Consider the following 21,549-nt stretch of genomic DNA (forward strand, 5'->3'; position numbering starts at 1 on the left):
TTGGTTTGGGTTGTTTTTCTGAGGAAGACAGAATAAATTCATATATGAACTGTTCAATAAAAAGAAAAAGAAAAAGAAAAAACTTCATTAACTGGAAAAACATCAGGACGGAAAGAAGGGAAGAGGTGGCCTTATAAAAAGAAGAAGATAAACTTAAAAATTACATTAGGGGTAAGGAGGCTATTCACTCTGAAGCTCACCCTGGTCGACACCTCTGGCAAGTGGAGCTGCCACCTGTTTGATATGATAAATTAGTTTCACACGAAAACAACTCCCAACAATTTTATTTAGTAGTTATGAAGAAAAAAACATCTCCCGGCAATTTTATTTAGCAGTTATAAAGAATATGAGCTTGGATCAGTTAATATTCTAAAACACGACCAGAGTCAAGTATTGCCTCAATTCCAAGCCTACTTTGCCTCTCTATTTCTCTATGTAATATATGTTTACTGGGACCCTTTACATCATACCTCTAGTTACCTTGAATTTCTTTATACTTGGATCTTCAAATCATGGAAATGAATTGTACATCAGCTTATTCACACCAGAAGCACAACCATTAACTATAGGAGGAAAATGATTGTGAGCTTGAAGCTCATATAGCTTATATGAGCTTGAGGGGGCCCAAACACATGTGGGCCCACATTGTTAGGATGATCCAAAGCATTCATTTGAAAGGCCCTTACATAGATAGGATGTGTACAAAAAATCAGCTTCATAGGATCATCCTAACCCATCCAAATGTGGAGGGCAAAATGGACAAACACCGTTTGCCACAAATTTGCTCATTTTTGCCCTCGGCTTTTGGAAGGGTTAGGATGATCCAATGGATCTGATTTTTGGTACACACCCTATCTATGATGGGGCCTTGCAAATGAATGGTTTGGATCACAACAAAAAATGTGGGACCCATGTGTTTGGGCCCTCAAGCTCATACAAGCTATATGAGCTTCAAGCTCACAATCATTTTCCTCTAACTATAATTAACTATAATTATGGTACCAGTTGATGTGGTAAAATTATTGTGCTGCATATTTCTCTCATCCTTTATTATATAATGTGTCATGTTTATATGTGAATCATTCTCTACAAGTTGTGTGAGAATGTCTGGATTCTCATCTATTTGCATTTCAGAAAGCCCTTGCAATGCGTATTCGGGTCGCTTACAAAGTGAACAACCAAGATGTGCTTGAGCAAGGACAAATCAACAATTTTCCTCCGGGTTTGTAAGGGCGAAATACTCTTTTTTTTAAAAGTTAATTTGGGGAGAGGCACTTTTTGCTGCTCTGGAAGAGGCTCTTCTGTGCTGTTCACAATCCGAGGGCAAGCTCAGCGTCTTCATTTCTATCAGGTGCCATATGATTTCTAGTGATTGGATTTGACTCTTACAAGTCTACTTCAGCACCTGCCCATGGTCTCCTTTTTGTTTTGTTTTGTTTTGTTTGTGCATGTACATTATATTTTGCATAGAGAGTAGAGAGAGAACATCTTTTGGTGTCGAGGAAACCATGAGGTTGTTGTTAACTCTTTGTTTGCATCATTTGAATCTCACGACACAAATCAAAGGTGAGGATTTGGAGTGTGATTTTGATTTTTTAAAAGAAGAACTAGCCGTTGATTCATTCCTCATTTCTCTCTCATATGATAAAAGATCTCATATAATATAAAGGGAATTGATATATTCGCCTCCGTTTTGTACTTGGGACAGCCCCCTCTATTATATACAGTAAGGGAAGAATTTTGTCTAATTTGTTGATTTGAAGGCTATTTTTTTTTTTTTTTCACTGATATGATGACCCATTACAGGATGACCCTGAGTCCAGGCCTGAGGCCAAATAGAAATCTCAGTCGTAACTCGTAAGATTGAGGTGTGAAAATCAATGGCTGAAAGATTTAGAATGCCATATTCATCATGGTTTTATCAAAAGTAGAGAATTGTGGGAGGTTTAATCCCAGCCTTACCTATGAAAAAAAGGTCTATAAGGCCACGTCCGGACACCTCAGGTTATTTGGATTTGGATTTGAGTTTTGAGTTTTGGATGCAAAATACATCAATCATCCTCATGCTCATGTTGTACGAGAATTATAAGGATCTGATCCAGTTCCAAATCTGCATAATTTAGAAATCCAATTCCAAATCTTGTGGGTATCCAAATGTGGCCTAATTGTCCGATGAGCGTGGGTACAAGGTCAATTTGCCGTAAATGGGATGGCCGTTAACATTCATGGGCCAAATATATTAAAATAGGGATTTGCTAGGGTCCATCACAGAAGGGTTTTCATGGCTGGTCTGTCGCATGTCAGACAAGCCACCTTGTGAATGAAGACAAAAAGCTGTTGTCTTCATTCAAGATGTGGCTGGTCTGATGTGCAACAGACCAGCCACGAAATGCCTTTTGCGACGGACGCTAGCAGTTCCCATTAAAATAAAAACCTAGAAGTTGAGCCATACTAAGGCGTTTTTATATTTTTATAAGAAGAAATGATAGAATGAAGGGCGCCTTTGCAAAAATCAGCTACAAGGGCATCCTCATTGGTCATTTTCAGCCAAATCCATTTATTATGATGGCGCAGAAAAATATGCAAACGGCTTTGCCATCAATGCGCTTTGCCGAAACCTACCCATAGGAGCGCCCTTCACTCTATCATTCCTCTTCTATATGAAACCCCTCAAAAACTCTAGTCAAGTCCTCCCTCTGTTTGGATGCCGGGTTTTTTTTTTTCCTGGGATTTATGTGGGTAAAGGTAGGAGACAAAAGAGGGGACAAGCATTAATTAGAGAAAGATATTATAATGAGTAGAGAGAGAGGGTAGAGAGAGAAAGAGAGAACACCCTTTTCAAGACAAGATTTTGCTGATGTCAGCAAGAAAAAGCTGATGTGACCACTAAACCTTTACCCACATAAATCCTGGGAACAAAAAAAAAACCAGCAACCAAACAGAGCTTTGCACCAAAGGGAGAGTCTAGGCAATTTTGCAAAACACACTTGCACCAAAACATCTCTCTCTCTCTCTCACACACACACACACACTTCACTCACACAAACACACTTAACACACACCCATTAAAAGTGGGGCCTACCCAATTGTAGGAATCTAGTCAGGATAAATCTCTATGAGATAGCTTGCCCACTAAGAAAAGTCCCATTCCCTTTAAAAGGCCTGACACATATTTCTCTTAAGAGTTAAGACCTTCTCTTTTTCACCCTATCAAAAATGCATTTCAGTCTCTTCTTCTTCATCCTCTCCTCTCTTCTTCTACCCACTTCCCTTCCTCAGGTAAAAGAATAAGTGAAGCAAAAAAAATAAAATAAATCTAAACAGTTGTCATTCCATCCTTAAACCCTAACCCCCCAAAACCCTCTTTCCTTTTTTGCAGGCGTACGGGAATGAACTCAACGTAGCCAAAGTCAATGATTCACCGTTTTCAAACGCTCTACAAATCCTCCAGAAACAAATTGGGCAAGTTCTTTTAGCTTCTCCCTTCTCTAATTCTCTTCCATGTCTTTGCTTAGAAAAAAAAAAAAAAAACCCTAATCTCTCTTTCTCTAAATTTTCTTACTTTTTTACACACAGACACACAAAAAAACCAAAAGATGAGTTGACCCAGTTCAATTTTACTTAGAGGGACCTTCAATTTATGATAATATCCCACTAAGTTAACCATAATCATATCACTTCTCCCCAAATTGTAGATTTTAGGGGTAAAAACAAATTTTAGGCCCAATTTAACCTAAAAAAAGAGCATAAAATTTGTTTTACGTCTAATTTTTGTTGAAAGAAATGGAGCCTAGCAAAAAAAAAATCATCATAAATGTTTTTCTTGCAATCCAAACAATGCCTAAGATACAACTACTTAAATCTAAACACAATTAGGAACTAACACCCACAAATTTAAAATACATAATCCTATAAAGACTACTACTATGTAACTACATCATGTACACCATAACATGACTTCACACCCACAAATCTAAAATGCATAATCCTATAATAACTACTATGTAATTTTTTTGGAACTGGTTGGATCTCCCAAGAGACAGGAGCAGGGCTGTTAGATGTGATCAGCTCAGTATTCCCAATGATAGAGTTAGATAAGTATGTATGTTGTGGTGTTGTTTCTTTAGTATTTTGTTTGGGTTTTAGAGGAAAGGTGATATGTCCTCCTCTGGTACTTCTTTATTTCTATTGATAAAATTTCAGGTGCCGCCTCGGGTTCCTAGTTTAAAAAAAAAAAAAAAAACTACTATTCTGTAACTACATCATGTACACCATAATGATAGAATGCTGTTCTATCAGAAAAGAAAATAGAGAAAAAGATAGAGGGAAAGAGGGAAAGGGTGAGTTAATTCGAGGAAACTTAGGCCTCCAATGAGTTAATTCGAGGGAACTCAGCCGCCAATATGCTAACAGCTCTAAATTTGATTATTCCTTGCTGAATAGCTATATGGCATCTACATTATATAGAAATTAGGGGAAGCAAAATAAGGAAACAGAAATCAGCAGAATAGGAAAAAGGAAATAAGGAAACCCTACTCTAATATGGCAATAACTTAAATAAAGAAAACAATCTAAATTAGGAAAATTGATTCTAACACATAACGTGACTTCTGTTCTGCAGCTATGATTTCCAAACCGTGGATCTTCTTAGGCGTGCCATGACCCATTCCTCGTACTCCAGAGAGAACAACAGGGCATTGAGCATTTTGGGTCTCGATGCCATCCAAACATCCATCTCATTCCACTACCTTCAGCGAAATCTCGATGCCTCTGCGAAAGATCTCAGCCTTCGAATCTCAGAGATGTCCGGTGCGGATTCTTGCGCCGCAGATGGGTTTCGTTTAGGGTTGCAGAATGTGATTAGGGTTTCTACAAAGACGAATTCTTCTACGGACTCTGTCGTTTGTGGTGCCTTCCGTGCGGTCTTTGGCGCCGTTGCCATCGATTCGAGTAAGGCTGATGATGCAGGAAATCTCTTCTGGAAATTTCAAGGTGGTGATGTTTTGGTTTCTGCTCTCTAAGGGATGTTTTTTTTACGTTGTTTGAATTAGGGTTTTTCAGTGTTGTAGTTAGGGTCTTAATTTTGTGTTTTGATACTTGTTGCCTTATGCAGGGGAGTATGGTAGTGTTTTGATTGACTTGGGTTGTGTATGGTTCACATAACTGTTTATGCTAGTAATGTGCTAACATGAACTTTTAAAAACATCCTCTCTCAAGGGCGCAAAACAAAGGAAACCCCTCCATAGTATGACATAACTGCGTAATGGGTAAGTTTTCACAGAAATTTTAGCCCGCACTCTCTCTTTCTCCTCCGCAAGGTACCTAACCAATAAGCCAAAAACAAAAGTTCCAGAGCTGATGGAATGCATTAGGCTAGGCCCGGCTTTGACTTTGGTCTTTTTTCCAGGTAGCCCTTTCCACAGGTAGCCCTTTACACAGGTCGTGCCACTCTTTGGCAACTTATGACAGATTTCACTCTGACCATTTTATCTGGTAACCCTTTCTAAGTAGTCCTCTCTCCAGGTTGACCCTTCCATTTCGTGATTTGAACAGGGGATGTGGTGGTTATTTTGATACCAAATGTTAGGTACCTAACCAATACTAAAACAGCTATGTAGCTGATGGAACATGTTAGGCTAGGCCCTTTAAACCTATCTCATACCAAGGGTTTGTGTTTTCTTTTCGAAATAATTATAGGGAAGGAGCGAATTTGTTGTTTAGCTGCCTCATAAAGGGCTAGTAGAACGTAGGGAAAGTGGGAGATCTTGCATTTGCTTTCAAGTAAAAGAGTAGTAAACCTGGGTTGTAAATCGGATACCATAGTCAGGTTGAAATCTTCTTGCAATACTGTTAAAAAAAATACTGTTAAAACCCCTTTTCTAGATAAAATCTTCACCAATACTCATCTAAAGGAAAAAGTTCTTATCTCACCACAATGAAAGATAGAATCCTTGAACCTGAATTCATGTCCAAATTTTATGGGCTTTCAATGCTGGTCTCTCACAAGTCACTACAACGGATGACAAAATCCTTGAAATTGAATCCATGTCTTCTTTAAAAAAAAATTATGGGATTTCAATGCTGGTTTGAGGTTAAAAACTTACGAGAATCATACATACCGATAAAAATGGATTTCAAAAGACAGATTACAAAAATATAATAAATAACCACCATAAATTTTCTCAAGTACTCTTTAATTATCTTATTCTTAAGCAACTGAAATGCTGGTGGCAAATTTGTAAGACCAAACGACACCACCAAGAATTCAGTGTCATTGGTGGGTTTCGCACCCCCTGTAGGATTATTCGCACCCATTTTAATATGAATTGATGTTAAAAAAGTGTAAAAATCTGCCTCAAATCACGTTAAAAGGGGTGTGAATAATCATCCTACAGGTGGTGCGAATATGCGAATATATCATCGCCTTATCCAAATCGCATATCTTCTTGGCTATCAATCTCACACACACAAATAAAATAAAATCGCATATCTAGTTTGGAGAAATACTATGAACCCTATAACTCATCCCACAACTCATCAATCAAGGGGTAGGAAATTTGTCTTGGATCGCGATCTGATTAAGAGCATACTAATCAATGCATAATTTCATGAAGGGAAATGATATATCCGCCCCTTTTGATCACCAGGAATACCCCCCCCCCTTGTCAGTGTATCAGTAACTAAAGAGGGGCTGTTGTACTTATGTCAGAAGAAATCAATGCCCCTGATTGCCACACAAACACTGACATGGGGTGTTCCTGGTGATCAAAAGGTGCAGATATATCACTTCCCTTTCATGAATTGTCGTGTCAAGTAAAAGTTGTGAGGAATATGGGATAACACAGATAAGATGACACAAAGATTGGCCCACTCCCTTGAACCGAGGGAATTTTGTAATCATGGGGCATGTGGAGGAGGCAATCCCTTGGGTTCAGATAAGAATTCAGAACTCAGGGATTGAGCCTCTAGCTCAATGGCTGATTATATCTTTTCTTAATGGTTGGTGTATATGAAGATGAGAGGTTAGAAGCCTCACCACTTGAGACTGGAACTTAGTTTCATAAAGATGTTCCAACCGAAGAATTAATAGTTGAAAGAGATGGCTTGAACATCAACCCCAATGCTCTCTTTGGGCCCGTCTACAAAACAACCCACTTGCTGAGATTGAGACATCATCCTCAATATCTATAGGAAATTAATGGATTGAATCATTGAGAAAGTGGCACCACTTGTGCTTTTGTTCCCTCTAGACGTTTAACTTGAGGCCACTTCTTCAATAATCCAAACAATGTACAACCCTAGATATGTTTGAGCCTCAGGAATATATTTTCCATCTTACGAATTGATTTTGGGCCCAATAATCAGTTTTGGAGGCAGAATCAATTATCAGAATCCATAACGAACATGGCCTTAAGAGTTGTGCAACGGTGTAGATTTCGCTATGTGGCCCAAATGCAAAAGTCACCCGTTAAATGGCTGTGGGTGAAATTGCCTAGCAAGTCCCAAATGCAAAAGTTAAACGTTAAACGTTAGGACATGTCTCTCTCTCTCTCTCTCTCTCCACACACACAACAGGAACAGTTGGTGGGCCCAACAGAAACCGTTGGTGGAATGGTGGGCCCATCTTTAAACAACGTAGGCCCCGCCCATACCACCGTATGATAATCCAAACCTTCCATTTGATGGGCCATAAACGTAAATAGGTTGCGTCCCAAAATATCATTTCCATAGGCTGATCCTAGTCCTCCGATCTAAATAGAAACTACATCTTATGCAACCTCTATAGATTGTAGGGTTGTGATCATCCTATGGAAATGATTTTTGGGGCACAACCTATTTACATTGTGGCCCATCAAATGAATGGTTTGGATCATTCTATGGAGTTGGTCGTAAAGTAACATTAAGGCCCATCCACAACATAGGACGATCCAAGCCGTCCATGATTTGGATAATCCTATGGAGTTGGTCGTACAGAAACATTAAGGCCCAATCGTAGGCCCCACCGATTTTTTTCAAATTGAAGCGTAACGTCCACAACGTAGGATGATCCAAGCCGTCCATGGTTTGGATCATCCTATGGTGTGGTTCGTACAGTAACATTAAGGCCCAATTTAGGCCCCACCCATATTTTTGAAAATGAAGTGTACCGTCCAGACCATAGGATGATCCGAGCCGTCCATTTGATGAGCCATAACGCAAATGGGTTGTGCCCCCAAAAGGGTTGGCCCATCAAATGAATGGTTTGGATCATCATGTGGTCGTACAGTAACATTAAGGCCTGTCCACAACATAGGATGATCCAAGCCGTCCATGGTTTGGATAATCCTATGGAGTTGGTCGTACACTAACATTAAGGCCCAATCGTAGGCCCCACCGATATTTTTCAAATTGAAGCATACCGTCCACAACATAGGATGATCCAATCCGTCCATGGTTTGGATCATCCTATGGTGTGGTTCGTACCAATTTAGGCCCCACCCATATTTTTGAAAATGAAGTGTACCGTCCAGACCATAGGATGATCCGAGCCGTCCATTTGATGGGCCACAATGTAAATAGGTTGTGCCCCAAAAATCATTTCCGTAGGATGATCACAACCCTACAATCTATAGAGGTTGCATAAGATGTAGTTTCTATTTAGATCGGAGGGCTTCGATCCGCCTATGGAAAAATATTTTGGGACCCAACCTATTTACGTTTATGGCTCATCAAATGGACGGTTTGGATTATCCTATGGTGTGGTATGGGAGGGGCCTACGTTGTTCAAAGATGGGCCCACCATCCCACCAATGGTTTCTGTTGGGCCCACCAACTGTTCCTGTTGTTTATGTGTGTGGAGAGAGAGACCGGTCAAATGGTGGGAATACGTTAGCCAGCCGTCAAGGAGGGTAGGGGAATATCAGCGCCCTTATTTTAATTAATATCATTTGCAAATAAGACAAGGCCTCTTTGCAAGCAGTTACATATGTCATTTTTAACACTATTTTAACAAGGTCTCACTATTTTTAACAGGGCCTCTCTCTCTCTTTCATTCACACACACAGTGCAACAGGGGCGGGTTCATCTCGGGACAAATTTAAAAATACAAGGGAAAAAAGCATAATCCTAGAACAACATGAGAAAACTAGAGCAAAGAGGTCGGGTTGCCAAGGCCTCAACCCCAACCCAACCCAACCCGAAATTAAATCGGGTTGGCTTTTACCAACCCTAACCCAACCCGAGAAAATGCCAACCCAACCCGAGCCAAAATCGGGTTGAACCCGTTGGGTTCGGGTTGAGCTTGACCCAAGTTGCACCTGTATCACTCTCACACACACACAACGCCTACCTTGAGATCCCAACCAACGTCCAAAAGGATCATGTTATTGCCAGACTTGTGTTTGGTTTTATTTAGCATAATGTATGCCACTGACCATCGACCCATTTAGAAAAGCGACAAAAAAAAAAAAAGGAGAGAGAGAGAGAGAAGAAAAGAAAAATGGACTAATAAAATCAAAACCAATTGGGGGGAGAAAATGGCGTTTCAAAACCCAGCTCCAATCACTAGAATCCTCTAGAACCCTTTTCAAAGGTCCTTCTATCATTCCAAAAGGAAAAGAGGAAGAAAAGAGATAAAGGGAGTCTAGCAATAACACCAATAAAGTTTGGCTTATTTATTTAATAATATATAAAAGGCAAAGTTTAAAGAAAGACTGAAAGAATTCACTGATAAAACTGAAAAAAGCTTTAAGAAGCCATATTTAGACAACAATCAGACAGTTCCTTTCCCAAGGATCAGAGAGAAGATACTCAGAATTGATTGACAGAGGAAGAAATACATGAGAAATAGCATCATATATCTTGAGTTCTTTCAATCCATGGCAAATTCACATTAAAAGAAGAAATACCCATGTGGGTATCTGATGTATTTGGGAATGTCCCCTTCTTAGGCCATAGCCAAATCTTTGAAACAGAAAAGCTCTCACCTTTGCTAGATAGTTTTTTCCCCTTCACATCCACTTCAGCTGAGGAATTCTCATTAGTCCCTCTTTTATTCATATACTGTTCACAGTTCCCATCTCTATCTTGGCAAAAAACTACTTGCAAATTTGAATCACCAACAACATACTGATAAGAACCCATTGAATAACATCTCCTTGCATCCAAATTACTACTACTAGTACTAGTTTCCCCCTCTCCACCTTCATTATTCACACTCCTAAATTTCCCAAGTCTAACAGGCAAAACCCTCTTTTCCCCCACAATCTCTTCAATTTCCACTGCTTTCTGACTAGATGGAAAACCATTTTCCCCATCACCAGACAACCCATCTTCATCCCTTGAATCATTGAACTCAAAAATTGGGTTTTCAATAGCAAAGCCAGGGCCAAAAAGAGTCCCTCTACAAAGAGGACAAGTTGAATTTGAGAGAAGCCATGTGTCTATGCAATTTAAATGAAAGGCGTGACTACAAATAGGCAGCAATCTTAACTTATCTTCTTGTGAAAATTCACATAGACAAACAGCACAATCAAAAGGCTCTTTCAAACCCATGATTTCTTTATAGAGAAAAACAGGTAGAGCATCTATGAAGGCTTGATCTAGACCTGAGTCATGGAGATGGAAGAGATTTTGAAGCTGTCTTTGTAGAGAATCAGACCCAGAAATTTCTGGGTATCTGTTAGATTGAGATGATGAATTTGAAGATGATTGTTTTATGAGGAATCTAACAAGTAGGTGAAGCAAACCAGAGATGAAAAAGATCACTGCCAAAATGACTATGATAAAAAGAATAGATGGACTAATTTTACTTCCAGATTGAGATGAATCTTTCTGATAACTAGTACTGTAAGGAGGTGGAGGAAAAGGAGGAGGTGGGTGGGCTAAAAGGGCATCTTTTTTCTTCACTTGAGCCAAAACCCAATTCATCTTAGTAGGTGAGTGTGTTAAAAACAACATCTTTCTCTTCTTTCTCTTCACTTTGGTATCACATCAAGTGGTTTTAGGATATGGGTGGCCTGAAAAGACCATTTTTTTGGCCTTTGCTTTGACATCCAATCCAACTCATCTTTGAAAGTGAGCAAGGTACAAAATCAACATTTTCTTTCAGTGAGATGAAATAGAAAACCATTTTCTAAAATGGGTAGGCTGAAAAGGAAGATTTTTCTTCTATTTGAAAGACCCACCATTTTTAGAAGGTGGGTCTGCTAACTAAAACCTCTTTTCCCTTGTATTGAGAACAAACCAATCTCTCTGTTCTGCAAAAGTTAAGAAAATGTCAAGGTTACCTACCTCTGATTTGGAGAATCCGCCATTAATCAACCTTATTGTGTTTCTTTGGTGTCTCTAGCCTTGTACGGGTGTTGAAGGAGAAAAATCCTAAAAATAGGATTTTGAGGGATTTTCACTCTATAAAATATTAAAATAGAAGGGTGGGTGATAGAAGGCCACCCGTAACTTCCAAATATGGGAGGGAGAAAGGGTTGAAAAAAGAGGCGGGGGTAGTTCTGTCATCCTATAAAAATTGGGGGTGTATTTTGGTCAATTCAGCTTTTCCTTTGCCATTTGGGAATGGATATTTGTTAGGGTTGCAACTTGGGTCGGGTTTAGAAATCATGGGTCTTGGATTAGGTCCAGCTAAACGTTGAAAAACCCACGGGTTTGAAGGAAAAAAAACCCGAAACCCGACATATAGCTGTACAAAGACTTTCTTCTTAAATTTATATACTTGATGATATAAATTTAGAGATTTTTGGTGTGAAAATTTGTTGTTTTCTGCGATCTTTGAAATTAGTCACTACCTTACGCTAAAAAATAAAAAACCTGACCTAAGAGACTACCTTGGGCAGGGTCGGGTTTATGAATCTTGGGTTTTCCCATAAAAATCAGACCCGAGCCAACCCGACCCGAGATAATTTATTGAGTAGGGTAGGGTTAGGTTTTTGAAAACCCGACCCGCTCAACCGGAGTTGCAACCCTAACATCAGTATTCTAACACTTCAAAGTTAGGCGCTTCATCATCAATTGATATTTCCACTCTCAAAATTAAGCAGTTTAACACATCAATTAGGGGTGCAACTCGGGCCAGGTTGGGTTGGGTTGAGGCCAACCCCAAGCCAACCCGTGGACCCAAAACCTCAACCCTAACTGACTCAACCCATGCCTCGGTCATGGAGGTTCTACGCTACCCAAACCTACCTTTAAATCTCTCAACCCTAATCTAATCCGATTTCCCAAATCGGGTTGAGTAAGGCCTGTAAGCTCTTATGTGAGCAATCAATACTCTAAAATTGATGGACTAGATTGAAGAATGAGATCAAGGGTGATATTATTGGAATTAGTTGTTGACCAAAGTCATCAGTACAGGGTATCATGTCATCCATGTTAAGATATTGATGGTTAGTGTAAGCCAATTCAACCACATAAGGTAAGTCTGGGTCTCTATGAGGTATTTTTCTATAAATAAGGGGTTGGTCTTTGCTGTCATCTAACTTAAGAAGATCTTCCCCACGAGACAGCTGTAGAAGATCTAGCCCGATCAATCACCATCATGACAGTTCGAGGTAAGTTTTCTAATCCCTTTGTATTCTAGTGATCTTGCATTGTTTAACTTGCATTGTACTATTAATTCAAAGGCTTTTACGAGCCCGACTTGGATTGAATTGAGTTTGGATTGGTGAGGCAAAAATAGTCCTAAGATTTTGAAATTGCGATAAGATTCAGGGGCTGGGGCGGGCTTGCCCAAGGCCTCAACCCTAATCTAGCCCAGAATTAAATCAGGCTGGCTTTTCCTAACCCTAACCTAACCCAACCCAACCCAACCTGAGCCAAAATCGGGCTGAACTTGTCGGGTTCAGTTGAGTCCAGCCCAAGTTGCCCCCTAGTATCAATTGTCACTTAAAATACAACATATATCTGACAGATTGACATGGGTGGAAATGCCTGAATTCATGGTCTCAAACCACCTCCGATTCTTTATTAGTCTTGGGATACAATCATAGCCCTTCATTTTAACGGATGTGCCCCACCCAATCTGGCGGTGGCCCACTGGATCAACAGCCTCAATCAACACAATAAAGTGGGGCCTACATGCAAAAAAAAAAAAAAAAGAAGTAATAAGCAATGGGACTTATTCTAAAACATGATTGGGATCATCAAGTAAAATTGAATTAAATGGACAGTGTGGATCATCCTACTGTGGTGTGACATGAGTATAGAACGTCCTGGCACTCTACATGTACCCCTTCATGTCACCTTATGACTATGTTTCTAAATAAGTCAGAACCAAACTCAACCCGGATGCTCTTTTTACTTTTTACTCTTTCGGGAAATTACATATCAACATTCAAGAGTAGCCAGTGGGTGCTTTTAGTTTTACCCCTCTTGAGAGTTCGATATTTTCACCAGATGCAATGGTGCTAAAAAAATGAATATCATAATACAGCCAACGATGGAAGTTGACCATTGGACCCCACGATTGGTTGATCAGGACCGTCAGCCTAAGAATCACACAAACACGGGCCAGCCGAGTATTTTTCAAAGGGAGATGATATTTTCACTCCGCCTACATTACTTGCACGCTCCCCTTGTTAACCTGATTTGACGAGAAAAGTGGGCAACTTTATGTCAAATCACGTTATAAGGGGAGTGTGCAAGTAATGCCGGAGGTGGGGGTGAAAATATCATCAACCTTTTCAAATAGTACAGTAGGGCCCACTTCATAGGATGATCTTAGCCGTTCATTTGTTTAGCCACAATGTAAATAGGCTGTACCCTATAAATCATCTACATAGGATGAACTCAACCCTCTAATCTCTAGAGTTTCTTATAATGTGCAGTGGGTTGGGATCATCCCGTAGAGATGATTAATGGGGTAGAGCCTATTCATGTTGTGGCCAAAGAAATGAACGGTTTGGATCATCCTTTGACGTGGGACCCATTGGACATTTTGAAAAATAAAATCTCTCTAAAGATAATGCATATTTGGTCTTTGAATGTTGAAAAAAAAAAAAAGGGAAGTGATATTGACGCCCCTAGTGATCAAAAGGGGCGTAAATATCATTTCCCTAAAAAAATATGCATATTTGCATGTTAGGATTGCCCGAGTGAGACTTTTGGACCATTGGGCATGTCTCGTTGCGGCATTACTGTAAAACAAAAGCGATTTTCCATTAACAATAGCATGTGCTTATACAGAGCATTTAGAGAGAAACATATAATGGAATTTAAATAACTATAAAAAGAGATAAATCTAATCTAATCTAGTATCCTAATTTATTTAGGTTACCTTATCTAACCTCCTTTCCTAATCTACCACTAAGATGATCTAACAGTGAGATCTCTCACACCCTAACAACTAGAATGAGATTGCCCTACTAAAGCTCCCTTTTAACCTTTTCTTACATGAGAAGTGCATTAGAGCTTCATCCAGTAGGCCCCACATGACAAAAGCATGTTCCAAGACTTTTCCATTGAGGGCCCCATCCTTTAAATGAAATAGGTTGAAGTCATAAAGATGAATCAACTACTACCAAATCCACAATTAAGAGAAAAATTAAGCAGCATTTTATTTTGAATGTGTGGCCAAAATGGTCGTTAGGATACACCCGCGAAGACATTTCAAACAATAGGTTGTGTGTGTGTGTGTCCATCGTCCACACCACTTTTCTTCTACTCTCATTAAAGATGTCTATCGATGAATAGACACTTCATCGTCTATTTAAAGAAGGATAATCAAGACAAAAAAGATGTTGGTTTTGGATGTCTACAGGTCCTGCCATGTATTCATCGTTGTATTGACATTCAAGTATAGGATTGCTCTTTTGAAAAGTGGTGTCGACAATGGACCTGACCCAAGTTGGGTCTGGTTGGGGTTGGTTCCAATTCATTTTTTAGCAAAAGCTCAGCCTGACGTGACCCAAATTTCACCCCTAATTACTATAATTTGTGCCTGTGCCTATTGGTGTGAGAGTAAAGCTCCCAAATTCTATCATTAATGTTTCGGATCATTTGGATCCCAAACCATTCAATTAGCAAGATGAGTTGGATGTTGTAGAAGTGGTTTAGGGGCACAATGACAACACTGATAATACACTAGCATTCTTGGCTAACGTGACTTACCCATCAAAGCATAAGGTGTAAAATTGTGGGGCTGACCCTATTGATGGGTTCGGATGGAGATAGTGGGACCCACCTCATCGAGGTAAACTGGTGGGCCCCGCCCGATGCATGGGTTTGACTTGAGCTGGTAGGACCCACCCTATTTGAGCATGGTGTAAAATGATGGGCCCCTGCTGAGTATCAATTTGGGTAGAGATGGTGGGCCCACTCATGGGTGTAAAATGGTGGAAAAACATGGTGTGAAATGGTGGGCCACACCCTAAGTATCGATTTGCGTGGAGATGGTGGGCCAACTCATGGGTGTAAAATAGTGGGCCCTACCATATATAGAGGATGAGGTGTAAAATCACGGCTCCAACCATGTAAAAAAAAATTCACCGTTGAAAATATTATAGTAAAAATTTTGGGAAATATTATCAGCACTACTGTATTTTGATGAGGCACTCCTCACTTTTTTAAAAGTACTGTATGACCCTCACCATAGGATGATCCAAACCGTCCACTAGATGGGCCACATCCTAAATAGGTTATGGCCCAAAAATCAATCCCATAGGTTGATCCTAACCCTCCGATCTGAATGTTAAAGGGTTGATCCTAACCCTTCATAGATCAGAGGGTTAAGATCAACCTATGGAAATAGTTTTTGGGGCACAACCTATTTAGGCTGTGGCTCATCTAATGGACGGTTTGGATCATCCTATGGTGCGGGCCATAGCGTACTTTTAATAAAGAGAGGAGTGCCCTCATCAAGATACAGTAGTGCTGATAACATTTCCCAAAATTTTCCATGGAAGAAAAACGAATGACAAATGAAAGAAACAAATTCTGTGTCTATTGTAGATTAATTAAGGGCTAACCTCTTTGACGGCCTTAATAGTAGTAGTTAAGCCTATCACATCTTTCTTCTTTTTACTGAGATTTTGCTGCAGAGGGGACATGAGAGAGAGAGAGAGAGGGAGAGAGAGAGAGACGTCACATGCTAACTACAAATTCGTACCTATGACAAGTATATTAGCTGCATGGGGTGGAAATATCATTTTCTTAACGCTTTAATAACCACGAGATTTTATATGATGTAAGGCCTTACAACAATACAGTAGGGGTACCGCCCTTGATATTTGATCCAACAGCAGCTAACTTTTTGAGGAGCTACTGTTGGATAAAATGTCAAGCGTGGTACTTCCACCGGACAAAGGCCTTATTGTTGTAAGCAAGGTTTTAAATTTCGACCGAAATCTGAAATTTCGGTTTCGGCCAACCCCGAAATTGAAATTGGGTATCCTGGGAAGGATAGAAAATTTCGGTCTGAAATTTCAGGAAAATCTCCAAGAAGTCTGGGCTTTCATCTTTAATTAATATTTTTTCAGTAATTTCAGCCGAAATTACTGAAATTTCGTTCGAAATTTTGACGAAATAAAATGTTATCTTATTTTGATTTCGTTAGATTTCGTCCGAAATTTAGGCTGAAATTTCGGTTTCGGTGAGGGAAGAAACGCATTCTGAAACTGAAATTTGAAACCTTGGTTGTAACTCGTAAGGCCTTACACCATATAATTTCTCAGTAACCACTGTGATTGTTTATCATATTGTATCATATAAAAGCCACTTATCTTCTTAGGAAAAATTTAGATCTAGTGCTTTTGGAATGTTGCATTTATACATCCTGGAACAAATCCCTTATTATACTTTTCTGTAATCGAAACTCCACAAAGTAGCTTAATAAGAAATGTAGATTTGACTATCTACCTCAAACGAGGCAGAGGTCCGAGCCGTTCATAGCGGGCTTCTCTCGATGCCTCGTCTGGAGTGCGGCAACATTATCGTCGAAGGGGATTCCTTAAATGTTATTCGCTGGCTTTCGGGTAACGCTTCTCCCCCTTGGCGATTTTTGCCTCTCTTAGAGGAAATTGAGGATAGAGCTAAGGGCTCTTCAATAGTTTTTCGCCATGTCAGGAGATCAGCCAATGCGGAAGCAGACACCCTTGCCAAGAAAGGAGTCTTTCGGGCCGCGTTTGAGTGCTTTGACTATCTACCTCCTTGATTTATTGCACTGCTATCTTTGTATTATCTTTGTTCCTTCAGGACCACCTCGGTTCTGTTTTTACATATATATATATATATATATATATATATATATATATATATTCTGTTGCCCTTTTCAAAAAAAAAGAAATGTAGATTTCACACGGTGTCAGCCATACTGGGTACCAAATGAAGGTGCTGCAATTAGCTTGGATTGGTTTTCTATAATGCAACATGGTTTGGAGCCAGATAGGGGATCATTCAATAGAGATTTTATAGGTGCAACCCGTATGGTCCAATATTTTTCAAGAAGTACCGTGTACCACGTGCACTATAGGATGATCAAACTGTCCATTTGATGGGCTACAATACAAATAGGTTGTGCCCCAACAGTTATGGAAACCTCTATAGATAGGAGGGTTGGGATCATACTATGGAAATGATTTTTGGGGCACAATGTTTTTACATTGTGGCCCATCAAATGGACAGTTTGGATCATCCTATAATGTAAGATGTATGGTGATTTTTTAAAAAATACTGCACTTTTTTTTTTAAAAAATTGACATTTATTTTTTCAAAGAGTGCCAAATAAGGGACAAGTCGTCCGCTGACCGGCTAGTAGAATTGGCTTACATATCTGTTATACCATCCATCTCCATTCCCCGTTACATTACCCAATAGCCTAACTTGTATTGAATCCAATAAAAAGTGTCATATTTGTGGACCCCACCAAGCCATGATACGTGTTTGCCATGCCACACAGATTTCTCCACCTCGTCGATTTCAATTTTCAAAAGTCCCGCTTGAGCTAAGGCTATGGTGCGCACCTAACAGTGGCTATCACGATAGCCATCTTCATCCCCTGATCTCTTGTGGCCTCCACATCGCACCACCACCATGCTCCGGCGGACTCCATTAAATCCGGCAACAAGTTTGATTCTTCCACCACTACAAGAAAAGGGACATTCACCGACGGTCATGACCGTCGGTGTATTTTAACATGAATTGTGGGCAGACTTTAATTTGATCCTCCCCCCACCCCTCCCAAAAAAAAATAAAAATCTTTTAACATGAATTGTGAGCATACTTTAATTTGATCTAAAAGTAGTTGATCTAAAAGTATATAACAAATTGGTTGATCTAAAAGTAGTTGTCATGTACAAAAACGACCATGACTCGGTGCATCTCTACTACCATACTCCATTCATGTATAGGAGTGCTTGATGTCGAGGCTTTCCCAGTGCAAAGGCAGGTTGAACAACCTCTGCCTGTCAAAGAAATGCAGATAGTGGAGAGATTAGATTAGTGACAAACACAACAAATGATGGTGAAAACCTTTCTGTTAAATGTAAGTGAAATTTTTTTCTTTCTTTGAACTTTTACATCTATCAAATATGCAAGCATGATTAAGTCTTAGAAATTGGAATACAGAGTCTTCACATGCCCATTCATCCAAGTTAACAGAAAGGTATTTAACTATCTTTATCTATTTGTTAACAAAAAAGTACTTATAGAAATGGCTGAATTCCGCTGACAATTAAATTTCGGGAGCTGAACTAGCAGGTTCAATGGCTATATTGAGATAGGAAGCTGATTTTTCATTTGAATTTTTATACCATTATCATTATCAGTTAACTATGCTCAGGAACCCTTTCCAATCCGTGAACATGGTTGTATCAAGTTTAGAGGCTGATGACGATTTTCATTCATCTAAGAGGAGTGTTCTGGTATCATAGAGTTACAAGGCCGGTCACACAATTCAAAGAGGGATCCCATTTAGTATTCAATATGGCAAAATGATATAGCAACCACCTTGTTTAGTGTTCATCATGAGAAGCTAAAACTAAAAATGCAGAGAAAATACAAAAGTAGTTATTCCTAATCACAGATTACATGTCCTATAAAGACTGCTAATCACAACTCAATTAACTTGAAAGAGGGGCTGATCGATTGCCTCATGGCATCCAACACCAATTGGGTCAGTCAAAAGCTGGGCGACTTGGAGCCAAATTCCCATGTGTGGTGTGGAGCTCTATAATGTGATCCTTATGAGATATGTATAAGGGTTCAACTGCTTACTTAGGCAAATAAGAAGGTCTGAGTTTGAAATCACTTGCTACAGAAGCATGGATCCCATTTGGATCTAAGAAAGTACTGCAATGTGCAACTGGGAAACATGTATGATAGGGAGGCTCATTCCCCTAGTCACAAAAGGGAGTCTCATCTACATGTAAATTAATATCGCCACCCCCCATTACATATTGAGCTAAGCAAGCAGAGTTGGGAGATGTCAAAACAAAGAGTGTTTCTCTTTTAGTTGGAAGATAAAAATGCTTACACCTATGCTTGCAATGAACCACATTTTCCTCCTAAAGAATCTATTGTGTACTTTAGAGGTCTGCTTAGCATACTTGCTATCTTTTCCTGTTCTAATTGATCTTGAAACTTATCTCTTTGGAGAAAGCTCTAATTGGTCACTAATTATTCATTTTCTTTCCAGCATATGAAGCCTTAGTGATAGGAAAATACAGGGTACATACATGTTGCTATTTTAAGGGCAGACTCTCCATTCCCCAATTCTGGAATCTCATCTATGAATACGCATACAACTGTGTTATGGACATGCTTTGAATATCCATATGACTGCTACATTTTCTATTTTAAATAACAGAGAGCTCCTTCAAGGCTATTTTAATTTGTGGGAGTTCCCCCTTCACCATCACACATTCCCATTCTTCATCACTATGAAGAATTTGTAGGCTATGCAAATCACAAACAAACAGGGTGTCTAGCAACCATGCTAGATAATAACATACTAAAATCTTGAAATTGTGGTAGAAATAGCATGCTAAAATATGCTAAAATAACATCATACCAAGAACATGCTAAAGACAATACCACAAACAGAAGTTTTAGGATGCAAGCACAAAAGCCTTAAAATTACATTCAAACATCATAAATCAAAACAATATTCAAATTCAGAAAATACATTGACCTAATAGATTATCCCTTGCTTAAAGATGAGCATGAAATATGATTATAGCAATATTCTCAAAAGCTAAAAAAACTTGACTCTTAGAATAAAGAGGGGAAAATCTAAAACAATTAATACCTAAATGGTCTTAGTTGTCACTACATTGCATATCAATTTCAGATCATGGAACAGAGTTCCTAAAATCTATACAAATCCCATGATTTATTAAGATACTAAATACCTAAATGAGGGAGCCCTTGAAATTTGAAGCCTTGCTTTTCTTTTCATAACACATATCATTCTCTACAACATTAAACTAAAAGGGAACAAGACAAAATAGCACATGAAACCCCATCGACAAATCCCTAAAAAAATTGCAGAGATCAGCAAAAAAAACCCTAAATCGATATTAGCTTCACTGTTAATAGCCTTTTTAGATGGAAAAAATACAAGGTTTTAGCTTCTTCATCTAGCAGGGTTCAACATACCTCAAATAAAATCCCCAAATCTTCAATGACAGCAGCAAATACCATGAATAGGACTTCAATGGTCTTTTCCCTCCTTGCACGAACAGTGACCTAAATCAGGATATTTTGCATTTAAAATCCTTGCAAACAACAAGGTCCGGTATGGGGAAAACGAGGGAAAAATAAACCTCTATATATTTGTGAAGAAAATAGCAGAAACTAAAATTAAAGCCTACCTTTTTTCCTTCTCCTTCTGCTTCTTCCTCTTCTTCTTCCTCCGTTCTGAACAAAAACGGAGATTATAGGGTTCCTTTATGCTCTAAAGCAGCAAAAGGCAAAGTTATAGGGGTAGAAACTAAGCAACACCCAAATATTTAGAGAAGAAATTGGATTTTTAGAGCTCTTTTCGATCGGCTTTTTAGGGCAGAGACGATTTTTTTGGTCGAGGGTTTTATCTGTTCGTGGGTCGTCGAAGTGATTTTCGACTAATTAAGAAGCCCACTCACCGACGTTCTAAAAATAGCGCCATTGATTATTATAATCACCCACGCTCGTGAATGTCGGTAAAACCTAACCTTATTAACCCATTAGTTAGCGACGTTTTAACTGTAATACGTCGGTATATAAACACATTTACTGACGTTCTACAAACGTCGGTGCATAATTGAGGCAAATTTTTTGGGCGGGAGAAGTTAGTGGGGCGGGAATAACCATTCACCATCATTCTTTATATAGACATCGGTGTATGTCGACTATTAGGGACACTCTTTTGAAACGCCGGTAAGATAATGTCGCTAATAGCAACTTTTCTTGTAGTGCACCATCCTCTCCATTGCTATATCTGTTAAGCCACGATCTCCCACGGCCTCCACATTTGCAACCCACGGGCGTCCCATCAAAGACATCAGAGCAGCCTCCTCCCAACGTCCTCTCGACTGCTTCCTGTCCTCCCGTCAGCCTCCTCGTATACGACCAGCCTCCCAGCGA

The 21,549-nt window shown here is 39.4% G+C and overlaps 2 protein-coding genes, 1 long non-coding RNA gene and 1 pseudogene across 3 annotated transcripts in view; 2 read left to right on the top strand and 2 right to left on the bottom strand.

The window, feature by feature from the left end:
• Nucleotides 1–1,622, top strand: part of LOC143856099 (AP-1 complex subunit gamma-2-like) — a 41,678-nt gene extending 40,056 nt beyond the window's left edge. The window contains exon 18 of the mRNA XM_077366154.1: nucleotides 1,135–1,622. Coding sequence (XP_077222269.1) covers nucleotides 1,135–1,230 — 96 coding nt within the window. The 3' untranslated portion in view covers nucleotides 1,231–1,622. The remainder of the gene's footprint in view (nucleotides 1–1,134) is intronic.
• Nucleotides 1,623–3,124: 1,502 nt separating this feature from the next.
• On the top strand, nucleotides 3,125–5,138 carry LOC143856696 (protein NUCLEAR FUSION DEFECTIVE 2-like). The gene is made up of 3 exons (XM_077366963.1): nucleotides 3,125–3,279; nucleotides 3,380–3,462; nucleotides 4,622–5,138. Exons 1-3 carry the CDS (start codon nucleotides 3,217–3,219, stop codon nucleotides 5,019–5,021), a joined length of 546 nt encoding a protein of 181 aa, XP_077223078.1. The 5' UTR covers nucleotides 3,125–3,216; the 3' UTR covers nucleotides 5,022–5,138.
• A 4,485-nt stretch (nucleotides 5,139–9,623) lies between these two features.
• LOC143856659 (RING-H2 finger protein ATL46 pseudogene) lies at nucleotides 9,624–11,435 on the bottom strand (annotated as a pseudogene).
• Nucleotides 11,436–18,225: 6,790 nt separating this feature from the next.
• On the bottom strand, nucleotides 18,226–21,028 carry LOC143856158 (uncharacterized). The gene is made up of 3 exons (XR_013238121.1): nucleotides 20,799–21,028; nucleotides 20,584–20,673; nucleotides 18,226–18,389 (listed from the first exon to the last, which is right to left on the bottom strand). It is a non-coding gene; the product is annotated as an uncharacterized LOC143856158 (long non-coding RNA).
• Nucleotides 21,029–21,549: the final 521 nt, after the last annotated feature.

Source organism: Tasmannia lanceolata, unplaced genomic scaffold (assembly GCF_043159265.1).
Source record: "Tasmannia lanceolata isolate RefF3 unplaced genomic scaffold, GAP_Taslan_0.1 ptg000023l, whole genome shotgun sequence".
Taxonomy (NCBI): Eukaryota; Viridiplantae; Streptophyta; class Magnoliopsida; order Canellales; family Winteraceae; genus Tasmannia; species Tasmannia lanceolata.

What these genes read in the sequence shown, in the direction of transcription:
- LOC143856696 (XM_077366963.1), top strand. Translation starts at nt 3,217, where the DNA reads ATGCATTTCAGTCTCTTCTTCTTCATCCTCTCCTCTCTTCTTCTACCC. An exon ending in TACCCACTTCCCTTCCTCAG is followed by an intron (nt 3,280 to 3,379) that starts GTAAAAGAATAA and finishes CCTTTTTTGCAG; the next exon opens with GCGTACGGGAATGAACTCAA. An exon ending in ATCCTCCAGAAACAAATTGG is followed by an intron (nt 3,463 to 4,621) that starts GCAAGTTCTTTT and finishes TCTGTTCTGCAG; the next exon opens with CTATGATTTCCAAACCGTGG.